The sequence below is a fragment of the Anomalospiza imberbis genome, chromosome 3 (assembly GCF_031753505.1).
Source record: "Anomalospiza imberbis isolate Cuckoo-Finch-1a 21T00152 chromosome 3, ASM3175350v1, whole genome shotgun sequence".
Lineage (NCBI taxonomy): Eukaryota > Metazoa > Chordata > Aves > Passeriformes > Viduidae > Anomalospiza > Anomalospiza imberbis.
The window spans coordinates 32499722-32527681 of NC_089683.1; the positions used below are offsets into that span (position 1 = coordinate 32499722).

General features: G+C 34.1%; 1 protein-coding gene across 1 annotated transcript in view; it reads left to right on the forward strand.

Moving 5' to 3' along the window:
- Nucleotides 1–27960, forward strand: part of MEI4 (meiotic double-stranded break formation protein 4) — a 130800-nt gene that overhangs the window by 90468 nt on the left and 12372 nt on the right. Inside the window, exon 6 of the mRNA XM_068183891.1 lies at nucleotides 2428–2559. Within this exon, the coding sequence (XP_068039992.1) occupies nucleotides 2428–2559 (132 nt within the window). The remainder of the gene's footprint in view (nucleotides 1–2427; nucleotides 2560–27960) is intronic.

Here is a 27960-nt window from a genome sequence, read left to right on the forward strand (position 1 = left end):
TTTGCTTCTCTTAGTAGAGGCTGAGTCTTTAAATTTCAAGGTCCCCTGTTATCTAGTCCTCAAAAAATCCAAATAGAAAAGGACAACTCTTGCCAAACCATAAAAGATACGGAAAATTTGTGAAGATTCTATTTATTTAAATCTCAGCTGCTAGCATTAATAATTGCACCAAAAAAAATTCATTGCTTTATTATCTATCAAAAATTATGTAAGCAAATAGAAGAGAGCTTAAACAAGAACAACAATATTCATATTTTACTGTGACCTTTGGGAGAGGTTACCTTGAAAAACTGCTCTGGATTGCCTAGATTACTTGCCAAAGGCAAATTAGCAAGTATACTCAATGATATGCTCTGAAAATACAGAACTGTAAAATTTGTATCCCTTCTTAATTTATTATAAGAAATAAAAATGAATGGCAACTTTATTGAAAAATGTGCTATTTTTAAGCATTTTTTAAACTTTTTAATCCTTTAAACCTTGAGTTGAAGCAGTTGTACCCTTGGGAACATGGGTGCTGTCAAGGCAGAACTACCCAGCTGTTGCAAACTTGTTTCTGGTTGATACTGTGGAAGACACTTTGAAAATGGTAATTTCTACTTTATTTTTAGAAAGAGAAGTCATTGTTTTGTTTGGAAGGGTATATATTTCCAGTATATGAAAGTCTCATTTTAATTCACATATCCTGAAAGCATAGGTAGGTGCATGCATTACATTATCCATTCGTATAATTTTAATTGTTCAGAAACCTATTTTTATCACATCTTCATTCACATTTCATATTTATAGACTCTTTGGTGTATGTGTTGATGAATGATTTTAATTACATAGGTTTTCAAAGCTGTATGTGCACAATTTATGAATTCTTTTTAATAGGAGGAGTTTCTTTGTATCTCTGCATGCAGATTTGATTCTGAATTTGAAACTTGTGTGTCTTTTGTAGATTTTTTTGATACTTGTTTTGGGATTGCATGCAGAAGTGGGATGACTGATAGCAAAGTTTTATTAAAGTTGGATTGTTCAGACTGTGCATAGGAGTCTCATGTTTGGCAGATGATAAGCAAGCTGGTTCAACTCTTCAGCTGGAAGAGGCTGGTAAATAGACATTGCATCAACTGCTGATCAGGCAATCAGGCAAGAACTGTAAACGTGTGAAGCTGCCTAATTAATGGGTTTTACAACAAAAGATTTCAGTCCACCTTGCTGTCCGCTTACCTAGCCCAAAATTTGGTCAGTGACAATTTTACAGGAGACAGTGTTGAAAACCATGGTAAAGTCGAGGTAAATGCTTCCCCTACATAAAATCATGCTAACTGCTCCTGGAACACCTTCCTGCCTTTTGTGTGTTTGGAAAAGTTTTCCAGCAGGATTCATCCAATGCAAACTTGTAAATGGCGGGCAAGTATTTTTATTCATATATATGCATGTATATATCTCTCTCTATATATAAATATCTATACCTATCTATATCTATATCTATATATGTGTCTGCATGTGTATACACATGTGAGTTGGCTGGAGGTGTAATCTAGATTGTTAATAGGATGCAGTGACCTGTTTTGAGTGGTTAAGACATCATAGTTTTTCTTAGGCATACAGATTTGTGTAAGAATATCCTTTTGTCAGTCAAAAATACTCATTTACAAAGAGTTACTGAATATTAATGTTGTAGGGGATACGAATTTATATAAAAACACAAATTATAGTAATGGTAATTAATGTGTCTTACTTCTTTTTCCTTTGAAATAACTCCAGTATATTTACATATAGAAAAATCTTGTGTACTTTGTAGAGAAGTATGCTTCATTACATAAAAGATACTTATTTCAATTTCAGGGAACAAAGAAAACAGGGTTTTTTTTTTAGTAGAAGAAATTGTGGCAAAAAATCACTAACATAATTCTCATGTAAGTCTACATTACTCCTGTTGTGGTTCAGGAGAAATGCATTGTTAAAGAACAATGTGAAAGTGAATAGTTTGAATTTGAAAATACTATATTGACAGAACACCCTAGTACAGTTCTCAGCTTACATGTTTGAATTTCAAAGGATTTGTTCATTTTTTTTGTCTAGTTGTGAAAAGCAGAAGAATTGTATGTGCAGAGTAGTCACAAATTTGCTATGTGAGGAGATGGGTATGATGACATCTAATCCTGAAAAGTGGTGTCCTGGGGAGTTCACACTTTTGGAGGAGTTTGTTCCCATGACAGTTTCCTGTAGTGTTAATCTTGTGAGGATGGATGTCGATTTCTCATAGATCTCATATGTCTGTAATCAATAGAATTTTAAACACTAAAATTTTGAATTGAACTTTTTCCTTTAACATTTTAATATGCAAATCCCATTTCTACTTAAAGTAATCGTTTGGGATAAAAAAAAGATTGAGATGCATTTTGAAAGATTAAATTTACTGTTATTTCTGTTTAGTTTCAGGCACTGCATTCTGTATCAGAAACGCTGGGTTTGCTAGGAAGGAACAGCATACTAAGAAATTCTTTAATATCCCTTCTCCTGTCGGGAGTCCGTCAGTTTGCTGAGCAGTTGTTGCAGGCTCACCAGGTACTGTCATCTTTTCTTTTTGAGAAAGGCCAAAGAGTGGTGTTGAGGAGTGTTTTGGCTGTATTTATGTGTTTCTTAAAATGTAAAAAAAAGCATCATTATATATTCAGAATATTCAAATTTAAGAACCCAGAAAATGCTAGGAGTTACCTTAAACAGCAAATACAAAAAGAGAGGCATAAAATAAGAGAAAATTCTGTACAGAAAGGTAAAATTATCAGAGTGGATAATAAATAGACTGTATAGGTTTTTAGATCATACTATATAATTTGCAAAATACTTGAAATAATGAGTTAGAAGACTTAATGCAATGTATAAATTGTTGACTATGCAGGCAATGTAACTTTGGTATTCAGCTAAACAGACAATGCAATTTTGGTCTTCTCTCTCTAGCTCATGTAAAACTGGAAAGTCAGCTACTTTATTTTATTTCAGAATTAGATTTCATATTTCACATTATTTCAAATTATTAAATTTCATGATGCAAAAGTCATCCAGCACATAGTATTGTACTTAGTTTGTTACAATGAGTAGGAGGTAAAGAGCAGAATAGAACTTTTGGTAAAATTTATTCTTAAATTAATTTTTTTTCCAGCAAACTATAGAGGAAAGTGAGAGAGAGAGAATGGATGTTCCTTTACATTTGAAAAAGAGATTATATGAAATAAATAGGGGTTTCATAGATTTTTCATATATTTGTATGTGTTTATATGTGTTTTATGGAAAATGTTCAGCTTCACTTGGGATTGCAACTTAATTTTACACTATCCTAAAAACTTCTTATTTGGTGGGAAAAAAATTTATTGATACATATCAAAAACATTCACCACAGTTTTATTTTGCAGTGGTTTAATTTAACAAAAGGCTTAAGTGTTGCTCAAGCAGTCTTAACTTTTTCTTTTACTCTCTAGGATATGATGTAGTAGAAAGTTTGGACTGTTGGAGAGGGAGTATGTAATTGCCAACCCAAATTTCTAGTACGTTTGAATCATAGTCTGAAAATGCCAGTTTCGAAAGAATTAGACAATGAGTTATGCCTTATTTTAGGTCACTGTTAGCATACAAGATTTATTGATGGCAACCAAAAGTCAACAGACTTTTAACAACTGTAAGGATAGGAAAGTGTGTAATTAAAAAAAAAATTTTTTTTTTTTTTAAGGCTAAAGCAGTTGTTCATTTTTAACATTATTAAATCTCACCTGTTTAACAGAACCAGTCCTCTTTCTTTTCAGAATTTTGCCAGTGGCAATGCAGAACCTTTCAGTTCTCCACAGTGATGTCAAGCTCATACTGAGCACTGTGCTTTGCTGAGTTAGTTACTATGGAACTGCTTAACTTTGCCATACAGTAATTATTTTTATTGCTTTCATATTTGGTGAAGCCTCAGGAGCTGGGCATCTGTCCATCTGTAGCTGACACTCTAGGACTTTGAAAAGCTGCAGTACCTGTATGGAAAGTAACTGAAGTTCTGGTTTGCTTAGCTTGTGGTGAAGTCAATGTTTTTGAAGTTCATGCATTCTTGCATTTAGTCCTAATAGATGTATTGTGTTCATTTACAAACCCTCATATATTCTGTATGTGATAATATTCTGGAAATATATCACAACAGGGCTCAATTCTGATGGCCTGATTTATGGACCTGCTTGCAGATGTTTCTGAATTTGTGTAGCATGGCTTCTGGTAGATATGATTCTAAAAATGATTAAAGTATTTTTTCTTGTTTTATAATCAAATCTAATGATACAATATCCATTTGAAATTAAAAAAAAACACCAGCTTAAAAAAAACGCTTCATAAACACTTAAATTAGAGTTTGGAGAAAGATAATATAATCATTAGCTGACAAGTATTCTAATTGTGTTTTGTTACTTAAGCAAAACCACTGTTAATTGCAAAGAGTGTCTCCCATTTAAAATAATCAAATTAGAGATTCTTAATTTCAGTATGATTAGAGGTGTGGAAATACATGAAGTTTGCTTTGCTTCACTCTTAGTTCGTTTTATTGTTGTTGGCACATAGGAGAAATAAAGAATTATCTAAGGCATGTATCCAGGTTAGTTTGCAATTAGCGTTTGAAAAATAACTTATTCATCCAAGCAAATTTCTGTTTTATATTTTATAGTAATAATTTTTTAAAATTGAAGATGGTTTCCAACACTGACTTGGAATAAAAGCAACATTCCTTCTAATTTTTCTAAATGAATCATCTAGATAGCCCAACATTTCTGTTTTAATTTCCTCATTAAGACTTGAACTAAGTTCCAAGTAGTTTGTCAAATGCATGAATTCAAGAATATGCAACTTTATATTCCATCATGTCTTCAGCTCGACCCCTTGTAGGTTTGTGTATACATCTTTGATAAATACTGAAAATATTTTACTTTAGAATTCTGACTGATCTTAGAGAGTTTGTAACTGTGTTCTCTTGGAACAAGCTTATCAGTCTATGACCCACAATTGTAAAGCACTATCTGTGTCCCATGCTTTACAAATTAAAAAATTAGGTTGTCTGTTGGAGAGTGTTTCTAATAAACTACAACAGAAATTGTAGTTGAAGTACAGAGATTACTCTGAATACTTTTATGTTGTTGTCTAATTGGTTAAATCCTTTAATCTTACAAAAGGCACATTAATGTCAAATACATGAATCAAAATTTTGGTATACAGTATTTCCACATATTAATATGGAAAGTAAAAGTAATTAAGGAGCATGTAAAACAATATAGTTATCCTGATTTTCCACACAGTTAAGATGAATTTTATGTTACTAAGCTCTTAAGAAAGTTAGTAATTTACTTTAATTCATTTAAGTACTTCATCATGGGATCCAAGTAAAGCTGAATTCTAGGCAAAAGCATATTAATATAGACTCAGTTGGATCTCTTTATTTTTACAGATGTTCTATATGGTCTTTTGAGTTTTATCTATAATAGGAAGCTTTCACGCTTCATAAATAAAATTTATAAGAATACTGTAATTGAACCTTAACTTACTATGAAATAGAAATTTTCTGATCCCCATTTGGATTTCTACTGCAGAACAGATAGAACTGTAAGATACTAAGATTTCAGAATCAAAGATTTCAGATACTGTGGAAGATGGATTAAATTTTAAATTGAGCTCTTCTCATGATATTAGATCTTCCTTTATGATAACTTTCAAAGACAGAAGCCCAGAAGTGGAAGGAACATAGTAGTTTACTGCTCATTGCTAACCCCTCAGTATTAATTCTAAGAATTCTGTAAAAGAAAATTAGAAACCAAAAAATTGATTTTGAAATAGGAAAGAAAGACATACTATGAGGTTTTGGAAAGCTCTGTTATTCAGTAATTGCTGATGCAATTGGGTAGCTTGGGTCGCATTACCCAAGTTTTATATCACATTACTTTCTATATACCATTTTTATTTTTTGATACTTTAAAATAGTTTTATCACAAAAGCTGTACACTATATTGCTATTTGTTTGGGGTTTTGTAATCAAAGCACCAAATTATATGTAATTCTCAATATTATATGTAAGTATTAAGTCCAAATTCAGATGTGGGTGCTGACTTGTCACCTGAAGTGAATGACAGAGGATATAAAGGATGAGATTAATCCTCTTTAGTTTAGGTATATGTAATAGACCTTGCTGTTTGCTTCTTGTAAAAGCCAACCAAGCAGCTAAGATTAGCTAAAAATTTGCCAACATGAAGATAGATAGTCATGCAAAGCTTTGTTGAATGTTACATAAATTCTTGAGAATCGGGCTCATTACAACAAAACAGGTTTGACTCAAAGGACCCAAAGGAGTTAGACATAAAGTGGGATTTGGCTCACTTGAATTCAGATTTCTATGGTATTTCCATCTGACTTTATTACTTTAATGTTCCATTGTAGTCAAGGGAGGGGAAAAGTAATTTCATGTCCAACCTATGTTCTCATATATAATTATGATAATTGGTCCTAGACTTGTTTGCTTCTTTCTTCTGGCTATAAGAAAGGACAATATAAGTTGATAACCTGAAATATAGATATTTATGTTTAAAAATTCTAAAGTTAAGGGATGAAAATCCTATAATATCTCTGCAAGAATGTCTTTTTGGATAATCTGGGCAAGAGATGTTATCTGAGCAAAGACCTGATCCTGCAGAGCATTGTAACAGGTAGTCATGCAAAGCATACTTCTGTCTGTACACTGACAAACTTACGTAACATTATTAGATGTTTGGAACAAGTTATATTTTAGTTACTGTAATTAATAAATTAAGATAAGTTAGTTATCATTTATTTGAATTCTATTCGTGTCCACAAGAGGCTGGTGACTGATGATGATGGATTGTACAGGATATGTGGATTGGAGCTTCTTGTAAGATGCTTTCAGCCATGGTGTGTCTCATGCATGTGCCCCCAAACAGGAAGAGCTGTAAAACAACAGTCTATGCAGGCCACTGCAGAAGAAGAACCAAGAAGAGCACAGAAGCATTATGATTTTGAGTATTTCCCAAGATTTTCATTGCTATTCAGCACTGTATAGCTAACAGGCATGTCACTGGAATGTCAAACTGCACAGGAACAGCTCTATATGGAAGCAAATGAAGGGCTGAAATATTCCTGTGGCTGGAGAGCCTTTTTTTTTCACTAGCTGGCCTGCAAATTAGAGACTTTGTGAATGTCAGGTTGGACTAGCTCAGCTGGTAATCAGTTCATCAGGGAAAATGCAGTTTTCATGTAGCTGGATTCAGCTAGATGATCAAAAGGTTTAAAGTACTGAGAACTGAGCTATTAATGTCAGAGCTTGTCTTCATAAGCCTTTCTCCATTTATCCATTCTGTATCCAATGGTTGCTCTGGGCAGGTGTGGTACACACCGCATGCTTTATTCCAAAGGCAAGTGTGTCTGATGTGATGTAGATAATTCTTCAGACAAGCTCCTCTTTCCAAGAAGTTTACTTAATTTATGCAGTATGTCTAATCTCTTCAAACATAAGTTTATATACATTGCAATAAAAGTTTTCTATGGGTTAGGGAAAAAAGCTGTACTATTTTTTTCCAACTATGATAGAAAATGGCTGAAATAGTTAATAAGAAAAAACGACTGAGAATATTATGCAGCTAAAGAAGCTAAATACCTTTTGCAATCTACTGTTGTTTGAGGTACTAAAATGTTTATCAAGTATATTTGGCTTTTTAAAATTTCTACTATTGACTTTTGCTGATGCATCAGATTAATAATATTTTACTAGGTAAAAAAAAAAAATTGGATTTATGTAGACCTAAAGACTTGGTATATGCCAGAAGAGTGCCATACACCTTTGAAGTGTATACCTGCTTTTGCTGCATATGTCATCCCCTATTACAGATTAGATTTTAAGATGCTTGCATGTCAGACAGAACTGGAAAATGACAAATGGTTCATGCAGTTTTCTCTTCCCTCTCATATTATTTTGAAATGATACCATTAAGGAGAAAGGAGTTTAAAAGTGTTCCCACAGAACTAAAAGGTAGCAGGGCTTTGACTACACTTAGGTGCTTGGCAAAATTGTGGATGACATGTAATCAGAAAACCTCAGATGTGATAGGGAACAGAAGCAGCAAATATCGATTACATGAGGAGAACTCTGTCAACTAGGGTATTATTACTCTTAATATTGGTGTATCCTGGTCATTCATGGAAATATAATACTGGGAAAAGAAAAAAGGCTTAATTAAAGATACCAAAATATATTATATCTCAAAAAGTTACTAAGTAATATCTCTGGAAATCTTGTTTCAAACTGTGCACAACATTCAGGCTTTAAAAAAAAAAAGAAAAAAAAAAAAAACACTAAAAAATCCCATAAGCCAAAACCTAACAAAACCAAAAATAACATGTTTATAAATTAAATGAAATTGCTCATTTGAATTTCTGGTGCAGTTAAGCTTTCACTACACCTTTTTTAAAATGTGGGTTGATGCTGCTTTTGCTTCCTTATTCTCAGTGTTAATGCTGTCCCTTTCCTCTTGCTTTCTTTACAGCTCATTTAGTTCTTTTGCATGCCTGAAAGCACAACATGAATAAGGACAAAGCATTAGATTTTTGTGACATGTGTGGTATACCTGCTGGTCTGGAAGACCATTTGATTTTTACTTAAACCTGTGCCTTCAAATAGATAGTTTCAATGTTCATTTTAAGCTCCCTTCCTCATTGAGCATTCCTGCTTACAGACAATGATTTGCAAAATGGAATGCTGTTACAGAAAATGGAACACTGCTTCCTTAATGCTTTTTGAGTATTGCAGTTGTCTATGTGAACAGCACATATACCATATGTGCTCTTTAAAGTTCAATTTCCAGGAAAGGTAACAGATTTTGTTACAGATTTACCTTTGGCTTTTGATTTTGGAGACTTGTTTAACCTCTTCATTATGCATGCTTTTAACACAGTTTCACTAAATGCTTTTTTGGAATACATTTTAAATGCTCAGTTCCTGTGTCAGTGGCTTTGCGGTCTGTTTGCTGCTTTAGTATTCCACATCTTCATAAAATGGAAAAATAAAGAGTTGTAGTCCTAGATTTCTAACTGGGAATCACTGATAAAATGATTTTTTGTTTGAAGAGTAACTACAGCTTATAATTAAACCTTTTTTTAAAACCTTAGATTAATATAGTAAAATGTAAATGGAAACTATGGAATTATAGAGGATACTAGTATAAAATTATAACTTCATCTTTCTTTCAAAACATTCTTTTCATTTTATAGAACACATCAATATCTTGGATTTCTTAGTTTTGCACAGTCTTTTCTCTCTAAACACGTGTGACAGATCTGTGCATAATGACTTAGAACAACAACCTGCCCCATTGGAACCTCTTTTGTTGGTTTCATTTGGTTTTGCTAAAGATACATTTAAAGCAGTGTTTATCTACCTATAGAGCGTATGCATAGCCATCACTATTTTAAAGACCAGGAAGATTAACTGATGTGTGTTTGGTGCTTTCTAAAATGCTCAAGTGCTGCTGCCACAGTCGTAAGGAGCTGCTTTTCCAAGTTTGGCTCTGAAACAAGCAGAATTTGTCTCTCATGGATTTAACTGATGCAGAAGTTATTAACAGAGTAGGTTTATATCAGGGATGAAAGGTATTAGCTGCATAGAGTTTGTTTTGTAGCTAAGATTGAAATTACGGTTTGCATGGCTGAGACATGTGGAAGATGAAATCTGGTTCCATAACATATTTTAAACTTAGTATATATTTTGAATGACAGCACTTTGCCTGGCTGGTTAAGGCTTGATCTGGCAAGACAGCAAACCACTATTAATTCTGTGCCCAGAGGGGAAAGTGGGTTCCACAACTGGTGTCAGCAGCAACTCCTATTCATTGCTACATTGACAGTATTTCTGGTGTAGATTTAATTTAGGGAGATAGGTTGGGATGACCTAAAGCTGAACATCTTTATACAAGGTATCAGAGATAGATTTAAGGTTGTTGTACTGAGGACTTAGGGATCTGAGGGTTCAGTTTTAGGTAGGCACTGATGATGTAGCCTCAGTCCACAACTGATTCAGTGCAGCTAATGTGGTGGACCTGAGTGTCAGAGTGAGTTTATTGGGACTCATAGGGACTTTGGAGATATGGGAATGGGATACTGGACTAGGTTTGTGGTGAGGGAGAAAGAGAGCAGCAGCTAAGTGTGTTTAGATCTGTGTGTTAATTATGTGAGCTGCTGGATTCGTGTAAGGCTTGGCTGTCCAGGATTTGCACAGCAGAGGACATTTTGCTGAAGTTGGAAGTGTTCCTAAAAGAGAAGCTGAAGTGTTCTCAGGCAGGATATATGATTTATATGGCTTGATTGGATTGAAGATTAAGACATTGCTGGTTATAGTCTTGAACTTGTATAAAAGGCAGATAACCAGATATCTCTGCTGAGTTGAACCACAGTTGTCAATGCACACTTGCACACATATACTATTACAGAAGAATTTATGGCAGCAAAATTTGTGTAGTATGTCCTGTAAAATTATTTCTTTTCTGCAAGTATCCATTTGAAATGCATGTAGCACAAATGTTACAGAGTTAAAAGTAGTTTTAGAAAATAACCTTCTTGAATCCACTGCAGTTTAGCTTCATATTATATAAGAAAGGATTATTTTCACTTGATTGCAATAGCAATTCACATGGGGAGAAGTCAAATGCATAGAGCAGAAAAATTAGAAAAATAGAAGAAAAAAATATATGTTTATTTCTCCTTTCTCGTAGACAGTGACACCCCAGGTTGCATGATTATAGTGCAGACTTTGAAGATGTAACTTGTATGTTTAGAATTTCTTGGCATCTGTCATTTCTAGAATTGAGTTGGCAAAGCCCAATTAAACCTCTGGGTGTATTGTCTTGAAACAAGATCGTTTGGGCTCTGTTTCATCTTTATAATTAATTCTTTCATTAAAAGTTAGTACTAGTGCCTCTTGAGTTTTCAGATTATTAAACTTCTAGCTGAACTTGCAGTTTTCAAGAATGCTTTATAGAGCCTTCTCATTTAATCAAAGATCTTTTACTAAGCCTAGCTACAACATTTTATACAGAATACTATAGTGAATTGTGTATGATAAATATGAGAGAGTGGAGTAATAGAGTTAAAAATTTAAGTAGTATTTCTGCCTATTGGCATAAGTTATAAAAAATTTAGTTTAGAGTAACTGAATAAGTTAACCATTTTGAGTTCTTCCTACACAATTTGGTTATTTTAACTATGATTCAGTCCTACTGATTAACTTAAACAGAGTAAATTCATTGAATGATTGTCAAAGTATGGAATGGAAAAGGTTGGAAACAACATCTGGAAATTATCTAGTATAACAACCTGCTCAAAGCATTTTTTGCACTTCTATTTGCAACAACTCAGATTTCTTTTTGCCAGTTTCTCCAGCCTTTTAAGATCATTCTGAATGGTATCACAATCCTCTGGTGTATCCATCACTTCTGCTGTTGTGTCATCTCTAAACCTACTGTGTTTGATAAATTTTCTAGAAGTGAGATTATAGAAATTAGTTGACTTCCTAAAAGAAAAGATGTTAAGTCATGTAGAGAGAGACAAGTCATTTTTCTACCCACGAAGGAGTAATACTGCAGGAAAGCTTATCAGAGCTTCAGTAACACTCTAGGAATTACAAACTAGTGAAGGTATAATTATCAGTTTTTGGAAACATAAGGTGAATATTGAGACATGCTCTGAAACTCCTAATTTTTCTCAAACATCCTGTAGAAAACCTCTCATACACTTAAGAAACCTAGAAGATAGCACATAACCCACTAAATTAGACCTTAGCCTTCCAGGGCTGAAAGGTATTTCAGAGGGACCTTGAATAACAGCTAGAACTAATTATATTTAAGTATGTTCCGTATCTTTTTTCTTGTCATTTTTAAATAATTTTAATGAAGGAAGAAGTTTCAAGGAAAGGAACACATTAGTTTCTCTCTCTGTTTAATTTAGAACTTGCCTGATTTAAGAAGGGTCTTGAATAACTTGAGCAACCTAGCAAAATTATTTATCTAGAAATTGTAGCACTTGGATCTTTTAGGAGCTGTTTTGTTTTTCACCTGGATGTGTAGTTTAGTTGTGAAGTGTGCAGCTTATATGATAAGCTTGATGAACCTTTCTTTGTGTTCACTCATATCAGAGAATATACTTTTTTTTTTTTTTTTTTTTTTTTTTTTTGCTTCTGTAGGAGGTAAAGTGCTGCTGTTTAGGCCATGCAGAGGGAACAGGTAAATGACCAAGGATTACTGAGAACTCAAATTACATCTAGAGCACTGTTTGCCAGGAGCAGGAGTCGTCAACATGGTGATCCTTCACTGTGATTAACCTCCCTTCTGTATCCATCTAGATATTCTCATTGTCTGCTACAATTGTGCTACTGCTAGGTCTTTGATGTTATCACACCTCTCTTTCAGCCACCTAAACCCCATCACAACTGCCTTCCTTTTACTTCTCAAACCTGATTACATATCAAACCTTGTATATCTTTCACAGACTCTTAGCTCCAGAGTAGCCAGGAGAAGGTAACACCAGAAGTTTGGGGCTGAAAAGGGCAAGGCATTTTTAAGCTTGAAAACTCTTTCTCACTGAAAATAAGTAATTCTAGATAATTGGTATGTTTTTCTCAAAAGTAAATGGTGTATAATTCCAGTTAGTATTTCCAATATCGATAGCAAGATTAGTCTAGTGGGTTGTGCTTCTGTCAGATAAATGCTGTATTGTTGAAAGACATTATTGTACCATCTGCTGAAAACAGAATAAATTTTCAGGTATAATGTGAAAAGAATACTTTTCTCTCTCAGAAGCAAGGCAAAATAATCAATTCTCACACGATAAAATTCGCCCACATTGTAGATCAGGTAAATGATAGTGGTTTTTATCATTAGAGCTTTTTTTTCAGTTTGTAAATTTTGGAAAATGTTTACCATTCAGACTGAAACTTTTTTTTTCTGTAGATTTCTTTCTCAGACCATTTTTGTATGTGAAGAGAAAGACATAAGTGTCCACAGTTTTCACAGAAGTCAGCATGGGCTTTGAATTTATGCATTTCTGTGCAATAGCAGGCATTGTAAAATCATGTCCGAGACAGCCATGAATGCATTAGCAGCTACACTGAAAATATTCTTTCTTAAAAGTAGGAAAGCATTACCTCACTCTAAAAGCATTTATGAAGTTAAAGTAATATTTGTAGTATGTGTGGGATTATAGAAATTATTGTCATAAAAAAAGTATTAATTCTGTATTCAGAGCAGAGACTGAATACTACACATTTCATGCCCATGCATATAACAAGAACAGAAAAAATACTGAACAATATTTCTTCTAACTGAGCATCATCCATTCTCTATAATAACAGAAGCAAGGACCCTTTTCAAAAAGAAAAACAAACCAAAAAAGCCAAATCGCAGCTGAACACCTGTAGGCATAAAGAAACAAATAAGGATTGTAGTGCCATTATATGGATTTAAAATTGCCATTCCTAGTAAAAGCAGGGAGCTAGTAGTACATTGAGGAACTATATAAAATAAATAACATCATTATTTGCATATTAAAGAACATAGTCTGAATCATAGACCTTTATTTCCTCTATGTTTCACGATTCTGCTAGTGAATGCTTTGGCCAACCTTTGGAATGAGTCCCAATACTTAATTCTGCATGGTGATTGCTCAAGAACTGCTCAACTCTGCTTAGCTTGGAAGAAGAATCTACTTAAATTTGAGTGTGAATTTAATTGAGTCTGAATTTAATTAATTAGAAGTTCCTACCTATGTTTTTGTAATGTAGGAGCCAATTGCAGTCTGTGGGTTATTCAAGATACAGTCTTTCATGGTCATGGATTCTTAAAAATTAATTATCATGTGAAAGACAGCTCTTTCTTTCTAAACCTGTCTGTTTCTCTAGAGTGTAGATACCACTGTAGAAAAAGTAGAAGAAGTTAACTTTCCAGGAAAGCATAAAGCTGCTGAGATTCACCTTATACATAATTTAATATTAACAAAAAGGAAGACAGTTTCTGCTCCCGTAATGACTTTAGAGAGTCACATGGGAATTAAACTGCTTACATAATTATCTTTTTTATGGAATAATACTTTTTTATTTGCTATACAGCATAACTAATCACCTTTAAAGTGTAACTTTTGAAATAATGAAAAAAATTATTAATATATTTCTCAAAATTCATTTGTTTTCTACAGATAGTGTTGCTAAATAAGCCAAGTAGTAAAAGGTGTTTTGTGATGAGGATTGTGAAATCTTGCCCAATAGTCATTATAATCGTAAAGTAGTATTCTTTATAATTGTGCTGGTATATAACTAGGCAACATATGATATATGAGCAAGAGTTAATCAAAATGTCAAAAATAAATTATGATTACTAAAACCAATTATTATTGGTTAGTTTGTGATTTGGCTCTGTTTTTAAAGTTTTGCATCTATTTAAAAATACAATAAATCATAGAATAGAGTATTTCCATCTTTTATAAGTAATCTTCATGGGATTCTTTGTGTGCATGTTCAGTGTGTTTAAAGATTTTGCTAACAAAATGTTAGTTTCCACAAAATAATGTGGAAGAAGAGAGGACTGAGGGGGAAGAGAAGTTGCAATTGTCCCCCAGAACATGAGAAGTTGTTAAACAAGGAGTAATCCTTTTGTGTACTGGTGTGAACAAGAAGAAACTTACTTGGTGATTAAGCTTAGATGTCAAACTTATTGAAGTACTGGAATACATTCATTATGAGTATTTTTTGGCGGTGACATAAGTATACTTGAATCTATCTCAGGGTGAGAGGTGGGATTAAACACTTCAGCACCCTTTCAGCCATATATCTGAGCTCTTAAATGCCATTTTATATATTATATTAACATTAATAATTATGGTCAAAGTTTTCACAAAGGAGGAAAAAGGAGGCAGAACTACACTGAAGATTTCCCCTACTTCTGAGTTCTAGAAGAAATTGCAATACTGTTCTAAGAGTGTGAATGCTAGTTTTGGGGAGATTGGTAAATTAAGGGTGTAATAATTAATGCTAGTAGGTCAGGAAAGAGGCTTTACAAAAAATGTACAAAATTTGACTCATTTTAGAAAACTACTAACACAGCCTACTCTCAGGATTTCAAATTGCAGGAGGTTAAAACTCTCTTCTTCAGGCAGTAATACAAATTCAGGATGTAGATTAGATGGGTCCTGGCAGGCATGTTAAACAGACAATTTTTGCATGAAAGTGACTGGTTTCATCAGAGGAAGCCTTTTGTGGATTTAATATTTGGAGTCCTGTGAATTCTGTGTTTCTCCGACAGATTACTTCTGATGTCCCTGCTAATATTCAGTATTCACTGTAACACCTGTGTATAATATAATTTATCTCTAAAGGTGGAGGAAATGGTAATCATAAGAGAGGGCTTGGAAACTGGGGGAAAAAAAGGAGCTGAAGACTGGCCTGCACCACTGATCGAGACCTTAGAGAGTTGTGCACAGTTACACATAAGGATCTGAGTAATGAGTAGATTACAGCTGTGTTCACTGAATAGCATTTCAAAGAATTTCAGCTGTTCTGGGTTTTTTTATGCTAATGACAAAATAATACTCAAGAACCTTTTTTCTCATGTTTGAATATGTCTATTTATCATTAGAGCTGTTCTTCAAAATGTATTTGAGCATACATTTCAATTTCAGGACCTACTTTTTAACTTCCTTGGAAAATATTTTAAATTCATTTGAAAGTTAAATTATGTTATTGATTCATGGATTCTGAGGTCAGAGGGAGTCATTTAGTCCAAACACCATTCTGCACAGATTTTTCCAGATGCTGAATTTAAGAATGTGTTAATACATCAAATCTGAAAGCTATTATTGAATCTGTTTATTGTTTACAATTATTATTTGCCTCATTCTTTAATAATAGCTTATGAGTTTTAGCTTTTTCTGTCTGAATTTTATTGTCTAAAATTAAGTAACAGCTAATAAAAAAACAAAACAAAGCAAAACCCAAGAAAAATCCCTAATCAAGATTGATAGAATATGCTGAAATAGTATTATAGCTGCATAAAGTTATATAGGGCAATATATAAAATATAATTGTGTAGTAAATTAGAGAAATTATGAATGAACTGTAAGCAATTGTCCAACCAGGTTTATGTTGAATCAACTCAAATCCATAGTACTGACTAAATATTGTTTTGTTTTGCTCTGTATTATCTATTTGTTAAAATATTTATTTGAGGAAGAAATCTATCTACAGGAAACTAATTTTTTCCTAGAACTCATGGTTTAATAATAATTCTGAACACTACTAAATTCAAAATTTAAAGACCAGATCCAGAGCCTGTTGCAATCACTAGAGGACATTTTGCAGTCAAATTGCATTAAATGTTCGGATTTATACTGTGATAACGTTATATAGTTGCTGAGTTTGGGTACTCTTGAAATAATAGGATTAATTTAGAATTAATAATATTTAAGACAATAATTAATAATTTGTTCATGTAAGTATAATTGAGTTTCCTTTTCTTCTATTTAGAATCTATATAGAATCCTTCTATACAGAAGGATTCTATAAATCCTTCCTAGTGATTTATAATTCTTGCTTCTTCTTCTTCTTCTTCACATAGGCCTTAATTTGTATCACTGATTTTTATTATGACTCTATATAAGACATGACTTCATCATTTTTTGTTGTTTATGAAACAAACTCTTACCTAATGCTACCTGCACTTATCAGTGATGTCTGCCCTGGTTGTCTCTTCTGCCTGATGCTCTGAAACACCATTCTCTCCTCTGTCTCCTCATTCACAAAGTGTACCACATTTAGCAAACCTGAAGTATTCTAACTGCATTTTCAAACTTTGTATCCTCCACTTTTGTTATGATTCCTGTAAGAAATCATCAGTTACAGTAATATATATTCAGTATCAAAAACAAATGTCTGGTTTAAAGAGAAAAGAAATCTTAGTGTAGTGTAAGATATCTGTACTACTTTATGATTGTTTTCATGCCATCCACATTTTCCTTCTCTTACTGCTCTTGTTTGAACAGTTTTAAACTGCAGTGTAAGATATTCAAAGAAGAAATTAAGTAGAGATTTTGAGGGGCTACCAGGATACAAAGAAAAGGGTATTTGAGATTGCTCCAGCAATTCAGTCTTATTGATTCTTTACACTGTTGGAATGGGGAAGAAATTTTTTGGGTTTAGCCCGACTCCCAGGAAGATATATCCAAAAAAAGATGTACTAAACATAGAAGAGTTCATAGGACAGTTGCCATGGCAAAGCTATTCTTTCTGTGAAAGGGGAAGTAACTGGGAGGGCTCCTGCTTTTCCATGTGACCCTGGTAGTCCATCAGTCTCCGGTCCTGTGGGACAGCACCAGGGTGAGCTGCTGCCAAGCCAGAGAGCAGTATTCTCCCTTTGGAGCCAAAAGATCATTTGCTGACTTGGCCCCCTGGCACATCTTTCGTCATCCTGAGCTGCTTCCTGATTGATTCTCTTGCCTGAAAAGTGAAGGCAGAGGAACCAATGCAGGGCATTTTAAATATCTTTGCTGGCAGCCTTAGACACTTTACTGTGACTGTTGCAAGTATGAGAAATTCTGTCAGAATAGCAGCATGCAGTATTGCTTTTAACTCTACATACAGCACAACCACCTCTCCAGCCAAAAGATCTCAAGTTTTTACTGGTTCTGCTGTCTTTAAATATGCATTCCTCATGACCTCTATTTCTTCAAATAAGCAGTTCAGTGTTAGGAAAGAGTGTGACTTTATTCTTCCACATTAATCAGTATCCATTTGCAGATTTCACAGATTTCTCTGTGAGCAACTGAGTGCAGTTCATGTGTGCAGAAGTGATGGCTCCCAATGAATTTCTGCACAGAGAGGAATTGGAATAAAAGAAACATGGCAAATTTTGTTGTAATCTGTGTGCAAGGTACCTTTTTTTTTTTTTTTTTTTTTTTTGCCATTGACTCAGCAGGAGACAGACTTTTGGAATTTCACTGACAAAGATAACATGCCGGTAGCCATTTGATCAGTAATATCTTACTTGTAAATTACCTGCCTGTGCCAAGTTCCAAATTCCAAAGAAGACTTTAAAAAAGTAATTAAAAAAATCTAAAGCCAAGAGTCTAAAATACCAACTTATTCCTAAGGAACCTGTTTCTCCAGTAGGAATTTTAAAAAACAGATGATTTTCAGTAAAATGCATCATGTGAAATGCAAAGAATTTCAGAAGTTTTGTAGCTATCAGTGTAGTTATGTAACTACGTTGACAGTGCAGTCTGTGGATTTTTGTGGATTTAATTATGTTGAAATTGAGGCATATTGATTTTCTTGCCCTTATGGTATATTGAGGGTCATGCTGGAGCAACAATGGACAATTCTCTTATTCAGTCATAATTGCTTCTATCATTGGCAAAATATTTTTTTCCCCCAAGGTCTGAATATTTAAGTGTAAAAGTATTTGCATGTAAAAAGCAAACTCAGAAACAGACCTCCACTTTTAGCTGACATATTTCTAACACGGCCTTCAGGGCTTTGTTGCTATAGGGAAATATTAGCAATTAACGTGAAATTCAGTAGGTGCATATCTGTCTGCTAAGCTAATAAATAAAACATAGATGGGTTATATTAGTTGCCAGTTGTATCCAGGAGCATAAGCAGTGAACTGTGATACTTAAAATAAATTGGCATCTTACAAATACTGTTTGAAAAATAATTATGGTCCCTGAAATGATTAGCCATAATAATAAATTTTATTTTTCCATTTCTTCATGCTATTCTAAAATTAATTAACTATGCAGTAGTAAAAACATGTTTTTTAATTTAATGTAATATCTGTTAGTGCCAAGAACTTTCTGGGGTTGAAGAAAGGTCTGCTTCCTTTGATATTCTTTATTTGCAATCCAAACCTTGAAATACTATGTTTGTATTGAACATAACACTTTTTACACTAGAAAATTTATATTTTCATAACATTCAATGTGAACATGGAGCCAGAATTCTGTTCCAATTAATTCATAACTGTACTAGAATAAAGGAAATGCACTAGCAAACAGGACCCACTTTCTTTTTGGCAAATGCCTGTTATTCTGTTGAAACAGATCTTCCAAGCAGTTAATCTAGAATTAATATACAAATTTGATGTTATAATATGGGTTTTGAAATATATTCATTGTGAGAAATACTGCAAATGTGCTCTGGGAGGAATTTGAGAGCATCTCCTAATGTAGTCTTGTGTTGTTGCAGATGATTTTTCATATCTGCAATTTTTTAGTTTCATCCACACTATCATATGGAATAGAAGTATCCTTTTCTTCTTTCACTTCAGGATTGAAGCAGGACCATTCTGGACTATATCTGGGTTGGATTTTTTTCTAACTACTTTTTTTCCTACTTACATTTAGTAAGATATCTTTCTTTTTATCTATAGCTTTACTTTTACTCCTAATATCTTTTAAAGTTCTTTCTTTCTTTTGTTTTTTTTTTTTTTTTTTGGTAGGGGTGTTTGTTTTGGGGCTTTTTTTTGGTATGGTTTGGTTTTTCTGGTTTGTGGTTGTTTTTTTTTTTTTCGTTGGTTTTTCAGTTGAACATGGTGTTTTACTCTAGCACTTAATGATATTCTATGATCCTTTTAGCTTCTCTCATCAATTACTTGCATGACAATATTTACCTTACCTTCAGTGCCATTCATTGCCACCTGTTCTACTTCCTACATATAGATTATTTAACATTTTATCAGTGCTTTCACATATTCTTTTAATAGATTCACTTTTACATGGGCATACTTTTCCATTTCCAGTGTTGGTATTCGGAAAATTCAGCTGTTGTACCAGCAACATACACGGGAAAAAAAGCAACTTCTCTAGTTTCATCTTTAAGATAAAATGATGTATATTTCTGAAAGACAATTCAATTCACTTTCTGGGAACATTCAGATCAAGCAGTGTGGTCTTTGTGGTCCTTTCTTGACTTAAAAGTCAGACAATGTAAAAACTTCATAATACATTATTTAATACTTTCAGATACTTTCTGGTTCTTTCATTAAGAACGTGGAATTCTTTTTTTAATAGAGGTAGAATTACTTCTCTGGTTTGTTTTTTTATTTCTTTGCTGTAAGAACTTTAAGTAAAAATATTTGTTTGGAAAAATCTGAATTTGTTCATTTAGTTTGGTTTTACCTACTCTTTCCAACCCTTCAAGGGCAGTTGTGCTGTAGAAATACCAATGAATGGGTATTAATTTCAAATTAGGAAGGTTATGTCTTATGTCATAAGATATGAGTACAGCAAAAAGAAAGCCTTTGAGAATTGATTTTTAAATAAGCAAGGAAGTTTTTCTACTTTTTTTTTTTTATTCTATGGACTGTGTAAAATTTCAGCCTTCTGCAGTCTGATACACACACAAAAATAGAAGCAATAACACGTGTCACAAAATTAAGGAGATGCTACACATAATACACAACCAAGCTCTGTCTGTTGTAAATTCTAAAAGTAACTGATTTCTTACCACCTAACTGTTTCTGGTGCCTAATTTGTGGGCCTGCTTGTACATAATGTTTAAGACTGAGCAGCATAATGTTTAGGGTGCACTGCTCAGAGTAGGTTTGTGAGTCACTGTCATTGCTTGGCTTTTTGCTGCCAGCCAGTTTTTGCTGTCTTTCTCAAATCTTTTTGAAACTCCATCAGCTTTGGCTTATTAATTTTCCCTACTATTTCACTATACAGTTTGCTTTAAGGCTGTTGATTTTTCTAGTTTTAGAACTTCATACTTTTGATTGACTACTTTTGGAAGCTAAACAGCTATTCATTTAATTTTCAGTAAATATTCATATTTTTGTCTTGATTTAAAAACCCCAACAGGTATTCTTTGTACTGTTAGTTAAAAAAAAAAGGTGCATCTTAGATTTTGTTTTTCTGTGCATCTCACCTGCAGTATTGCAGTTTGCAAACCCTAAGTGGTTTCCATAGTGAAGCACCTAAACCATTTATTTCAAGTTGGAAATGAGAAGATTTATATCTGTCCTTTTAAATGAAGTCCACACCTAAAAGTGCTCCTGATGTCTCATTTTCTTACAAAGAATTACTTTTTTGCGAAGAGATAGATTTGTACAGCCTACTTGCTGACTTAGACTAACAGTTTGTGCTGTTCTTTACAGTTTACTGTATTCTTTACCATACCACTTGACATACCACTTACATAACATACACATTTGATAAAGAATGATAAGAACAGTAAAACCAGTCTGGGAATAAACAAGAAAAACACTTGTGTCGTTGTGTTGCCTTCCACAGCACCTGAACAACATGATAGGGTTAGCAGCACAGGATGTCTCCTGTTAGACACATTACATTTTCCCAGTGTCCTGATCCCAGCCATGACAGGATTGATTTTTACAGTAGCCAGGACGGGGCATGGCCAGGAGTAGGAGGTTATTCTATACCACCTCAAGTCATTGCCAGGGGAAAGAGGAAGGACATCTCTTCTGAGGAGAAAGGGGTTTCTTTCCTATAGCCATGGTGTGGGGAGGGAGCAGTTATGTGGTGGTGTTTTTCTGTGAATCACTCCCCTCTTTCTTGTCCACTCTGTCATTAGTATTTTTGCTGTTACTGTTCACTTTCATATCTCCTTGCTATTTCCAGTGAATTGCTCTTATCTCGAAGCATGATCTTTAGCTTTTGTGCCTCCAGTTCGCCTCTCCAGCCCTCCAAAGGGAAGGGGTAGAGGGGGAGCAAGTGGCAGCGTGGTTTCAGTGGGAGCACTAAATTGGAGAATATAATTCTGAACCAGGACACCCAATCTTGCTATCTCACAGTTTCTCACCAAAACTATCCTTAAGTAATGTGTTATGCTAATTTTCTTATAGATCATTTGTGTTTGTATCACATTTCCTCCTCTTTCATTTGCCTTCGAACAATGTTAACATCCAGAGTTCATTATTAAAAGAGGGTATGAATTTGCATGAGTCTCTTAATCATCTGTGTCAGTATGCTCTAATCATGTTACTATCATGCTATATCTTTCTAAAACAATTTTGAGCTTGATTGTCTCTGCAGTGAGTACAGCAGTTGCTGGAGTAATCATTGTACATGAATTAGTTAACTTCTCTTTAAAAACAAATGCCAAAGAAATACTTCAAGACATGCACAAAGTCAAAATAAATCTAAAAATGTTCCTGTGTTCCTACAAAATTATTCCCACCACTCAATGGCTGTCTTCTCAAATGCTTTTAATATAAATGCAAGGAGAGCATTTCAAAACACAAGTATTATAAAAGCAGTAGAAGGGCAATTACAGTCTGTGTAGAATACTAATGTGCTACTTAGTGTGAAGTAGGCCTGTGTTGCAAGTTCAATTTATAGGTGAGCCAATGTAGATTGTTTTCAATGTGAAGTGTGTCAGGCAGTGATATTAATAAAAACTTGTTGCACATACTGCCATCACTTACTATGCAGTTAAGCACAGTTTTAAATCCTGAGGTAAATCATACTGCATGCAAGAGCAGCAAATTAAAAACCACTCCAAGCATTTTATCATTATTCTTAAATCAATTAAGGTAGCAAGGTGGTACTAGTTATTGTAAATTTAAATTTTGAAGATTGTGGTTACTGTAATTTTTATTCATTAATGTAATGATTGATTATTTTGTTTAACCCTCAAGAGTTAGTTCTTCAATGTCATTAACCAAGTACAGAAAATAAGGTTATAGCTATTGTTCCAATGCAGAGCAACTGTTCTGAAATATTTATTAAGGTTGTAAGAGAAACAAGTAAAAATATAAATGAGAGTTGCAGCAAAATTGGTCACATGATAATGTCTTCTCAGAAACTATGTAACAGACTAGAGAGAGTTTTGGATAAACACAACATATTTTGAGACTTGTAAAATTCTTGATTCTGAGAGAACAAAAGATTATGACTTAAAGAGCAAACAAGTGAGAGTTACAACAGAATTATATAAATCAGTGTATGATATAAAGAAGAGAAACTGAGTATTTTTTCCTGCCCTTTATCATTGTGCAAGAACTAAATTGAAATTTGAAGGTAAGAAAAATCCTTGCATCTGAGAAAGAGACACCTTTGTTCAAAGATAATATCTAGTATATTTTCTTTCCTGATCTTCAGATCCTGCACAAGAACATTCTAGCTCCATTCACTGTGTGAATATTCCATAAAAATTCTTGTCATATGAGCTAATTCTCTGTAATCTTTCTTCCTAATTTACCTCTTATCTGTTGATAGAAGTCACATTTTGGCTGTTGATATCACTGCAGATGTGCTCCTCTCTAAGGCAGAATTTTCAGCCAATACTTTGTGCTTCTCTGAGGATCCACATCTAATGGATCCTAAAGACTGAGTTAGAAGAGTAAATTCTGGCAGTACTGAGATTCCAACATATATCTTGTTCTCAGAAACTGTTAGAGGATGCTTCCAAAACTGTTTTGGTTTTTGAGAAGAAGAATGTGGTACCTGTTGGCAAGGATGGGATGATCATATAATTTCCATCATCGCAATAGTCTCCCACCTTTGAAAGAAGCAATGCATGTGGATTACCCACCTGATGTGTTAAACCTTTTTTTTCTTTTTTTGGTTCAAATGTGATGAGGAAACATTGGTTTGGGAAGAATGTTCTATTGACTGTCGGAATCTCCCAATTCTTACAGACCCACTATTCGCCAAATATAGTTTACTTTGTTTGCTGTTGAGCAGTTTTGCTTGACAAAAAGGCATTGTCTTAAGTTAGGCAGCATGAACTTAATGTTCAAACAGAGCTGTGAAAAGAAAGATGTTTGTCCCAAACAATGATGATTTCCAACTGATGAGTGAAGGCAGAAAGCTGACTTTTCAGGCTCTACTACCTTTTTTCAGTGTTAAGGAAAAAAATTTGTGAAGCTTTGCACAATTTCTGCTGTTAGTAGCAACTCTGTCATTCATCTCCAATGAAGCCAAAGAAAGGCAGCAAAAGGCATTGACTTTATCAAGAAGGAGGTCTTCAGTTTCATGTTTCAACACCAGCAGGAGATGCATATACTGTGTCTGACATCACTTCATTATTACTATTTAAAGATTGTGGTATGTCAGAAGAGCTGCCTTTGCAATTGCTTGAATTCTTTCAGACAACCTCAGGCCAGACCAGCTGGCTTGGGGATTTGGTAGTATTTCGAAGCTTCCATGTCTTCAGACTTGTTATGCTCCTCTTGATGGCACAACTGACTTCCTTTTATGATCTCTGACTTCCCACAAGCATGGGATTCTGCCTCCTTCCTTTTTTCAGTTGTTTAAAAAAAAATAGCCGTCATCCTCATAAAGGTCATGAGGGGATATTGTACTGTTCATTACGTGTTTACCCTGTATGCTTCTGGGATGAGCCTACATTTCCCAGGTCGATCCCTGAGATCTTTCAGCCTGCCATTCATTCTGATTTGATCATAAGATCACTGCACATCCATGTCTAGAATGCTTCCTTTTTCACCAGATGTTGGCCAGAATCTCTCTCTGTTAACAAGGCTATTTTAAATTTGGCAAAGTCATAAAAAACTTCAGTTTCAGCCTGTGTAATTAATAGATAAATTAAACAAAAACAAAGCAAAACTGAGAAAAAACCCCAAACCAACCAGCCAAAATGAAAACAAAAAATCAAGGTATGTTAATTTACTTTTCATTTAATTTGGGTGAAGGAGGTTTGTTGATATTTCTGTGGCTGCATGGGAGCAAGTGGAATATAAATGTGAATGAAAGTTAAGTTCTAGGCAGAAGACCAGAAGCATGACATTGGAATTGGGAAGAAGTTGCAGTGATTTGCATCATCATCTCTAGCTAGTTATTAAGGTACTTACACAAATTTAAAGTTCTGCCTAAACTGCCCTCCCTCAATGGGCAGACCAATGTTTTTGTAATGTCTTCAAGAGTTTTTCTTCCAAGGTTTATTCATTCATCATATGGATGTTATAGGCAGCAGTGGTTGTGTTGATATTCCCTGTCAAGCAAGGTGTTGTACAGTTTTCATAAGGAGTACCTTCAAGTTTGAGTCTCTATGCTTACCTAGAAAAATGCCTTTCCCTATGGTCATCTACCTCTAGGTAATTCATTCTTTCAAATGATAGATGAGGTATTTCTTTTCATTAAAGATTTTAGAACCATATTAAGATCCCTTGCCTTAATGACAGTTACTTTTCAGAGGAATCCAGTTCTTTGCATCATACGTAGTGGGGCTATTCTTCTTCACTGTCCCACAAGTACAGCTGGAGTTGGGTCCACTTAAATAATGGTGTTACCATCACCCACAAGACAGCATAATTTGAGAAAAGTTTTATAAGATACCTACTCTCACATTGCAGTACACCCAAGAGGCCTAATACATTCCTCTTATTATTTATTACTATTTCAAATTTTGACTATAATCCCTTTTTTTGAGAATTGCATTTACTCTACATCTTTGTGGGTACATTTGTATTATCAAAGCCAGAAGTGGTTCCGTTTCTCCTCAAGATCTTTCACAACAGGTTAAGTTTTCTTCTGATCCTAAAAACAAGTGCAAGATCCTTCAGCTAAGATTTTTGCCTTTTTATTTTTTCTAAAAGACAGTGGAATTAAGATACTAAGTTCCTTCATCTGCACATGAGTATTTGTACACATGAGTATATACAATCTCAGATATTCAAAAATTGGGTTGGCAAAAAAAACCCCAAAATAGATTTCCTTCTTATTGCTAAATCCTGTGTCACCTGGGGAAAGAAGTGTTTGGAACAAATGATAGGTCATATTTTATTCTGGAAAGAGAATATAGCAGTTGAGAAAGTTTCATGGGAAAGTAAAGTAACAGACAGAGTAATAATGGTTCAATGTTGACCTTGCTGAACACTAGACTAAGATCACACTGAGGGAACAGTAGGTGGAAGGAGCCTTATTAACCCTTTAGAGTGAAGAAAGTCAAAGTCTTTAAATTCTTATTGTCCAGATGATTGAGAACCAAAAAGGACATTTAATGAGCTATAGTTCTGTATGGTGATAATCCTATCTCCTCCCTCTCTGGTAGGAGCTATAAAATACAGAGTATTAAGGAAGAGAGGTGGAACTGGGACAAAACCAAATGAGAAATTTTTACATTTCAGACTGGAATCTTAAAAGCTTTACTAAATAAATTACTATGTGTCTGTATGGCATAGAAGAACCTTAATTCAATTTAAATGAGTTAAACTTGGTAGCAGGAACAGTCAGAGCATGAGTTCCCTATTGGCTATTTCACTGTCATCGGAGAATCTTGAAGGAATTAATTGCATGGCTACCTTAGAGCCATAAAAATCTAGCAGTATTCTCTTTCTTATTTGTTCACTCTGCAAGTTGCTGTATTATCCCAGGAGTTTTCCCTGTGTATAGATATTCTCCACAAAAGCATAAGCACAAGAATAGTGATTTTTTTTTAATAAAACAAGTTTGAGCATTAAAATAGGAGGGTTTCTTTATACTGCAGCTGATGGCTTTCACTCATTTGTAATGCTGCAATTGCTATGCCAGATAGTCCCGACCTTCTAAAAACTAGAAATTTGCTAGGAGTCAGTTACAGCATAGCAAAGATGATCTATTTACATCAATTCTGATAGGATTTGATTCTGTTTCTTCTCTCCTCTTTAAATGAGTCAGTCTCTAATGATTTTCTGTCATGTTTTTGTTAATGTATTCCTGCAGTCAGCTGAAATAATTTTGAAGAACTAGATGGCCTGTGTGTTTAGTATGATTTGTTAATATGATATTTTAATATCTTTAACAGTGATTTAAATCTTGTTTGATAAATTAAGCAATTATATTAAATTGCATTAAATTTACAGCAAAGAGGAAAGAATTGTATTCCTGAAGGCACTTAAAAAGCTTTGCTAAATTCTTGTATGTATTGCCTACTGGTAATTATTACCTGATTGTAAATAATGTGGTACATAAAATAACTAGAGGTATTTTGAATTCTTCCCTCTGGTCCACAGTTAGGAACATGCTTTATTTCTTGTTCCAGATCATTTAATTTAAAAAACCCAAACTTGTGCCACACTGAAACTTAGTTATCTCTTTGAAAGGCTAGTCCTCCTCTGAAATGTTAAAATTTTTCTAATCTTTCCAGGCCAATTTTTTAATAAATACCACGCTATATCTAACATTGCATTCTGATGCACAGTAAACCTGACAAGTGTGCTGGCAGCTGCAGAAAGACCAGAGTTCTCTCTGAGAATCTTTACTGAATGTAGATTATCTTAATTGTGCTATTTGTTGTGTTACACAAAAAGTCATGTCTTAATGGTGGTGAGGATTAGGGTGGTTGTCTTAATGGTGGTGATGATTAGGGACTGTTTTCTGTAACCTTCTTGAAACTCTATTAAGCCTTGAAATTATTCAGGTAAATACCATATCCTAATTGCATTTTTAAACTCAGCTTCCCATAGAAGCAGCTTGCAGAGTTTTACATAATGCTAATTATTTTGCTAGTCCAGTCTGCTTCAAAATATCCATGGTTTTATAGCGAATGTAAAGAGATTTGTGTCTTGTTCTTCAGATTGAAGATTTGCTTATTTTCCACTCTTCCATTTTTTCCCCCAATACCATGTTCTTGTGGGAAGTTCAAATTTAAAAAAAAATTGTATTTTGTCCAGATTTCAAAATCAGAGACATGGCCCAGTCTCATGGTCATGCCAGTGGGACATTTGTCTTCTATTTTCTAGAGATGGGGGATGGAAAAAAAAGAGAAAAGCCAAAAGGATGGTGATGGGAGTACAACATGGAAAGGAATGACAGAGCAGTTTGTAACTGCTAAGGAAGACAGGAGAGGTTTTCAGATGCAGTTCATGTAATATTATCATTGGTTCAGGTGTCGCTGTAGAGCAGGACGGTAACGAGAAGACTCCAAGTCAAAGGCTAGAGAATAAACTGATTTATTTC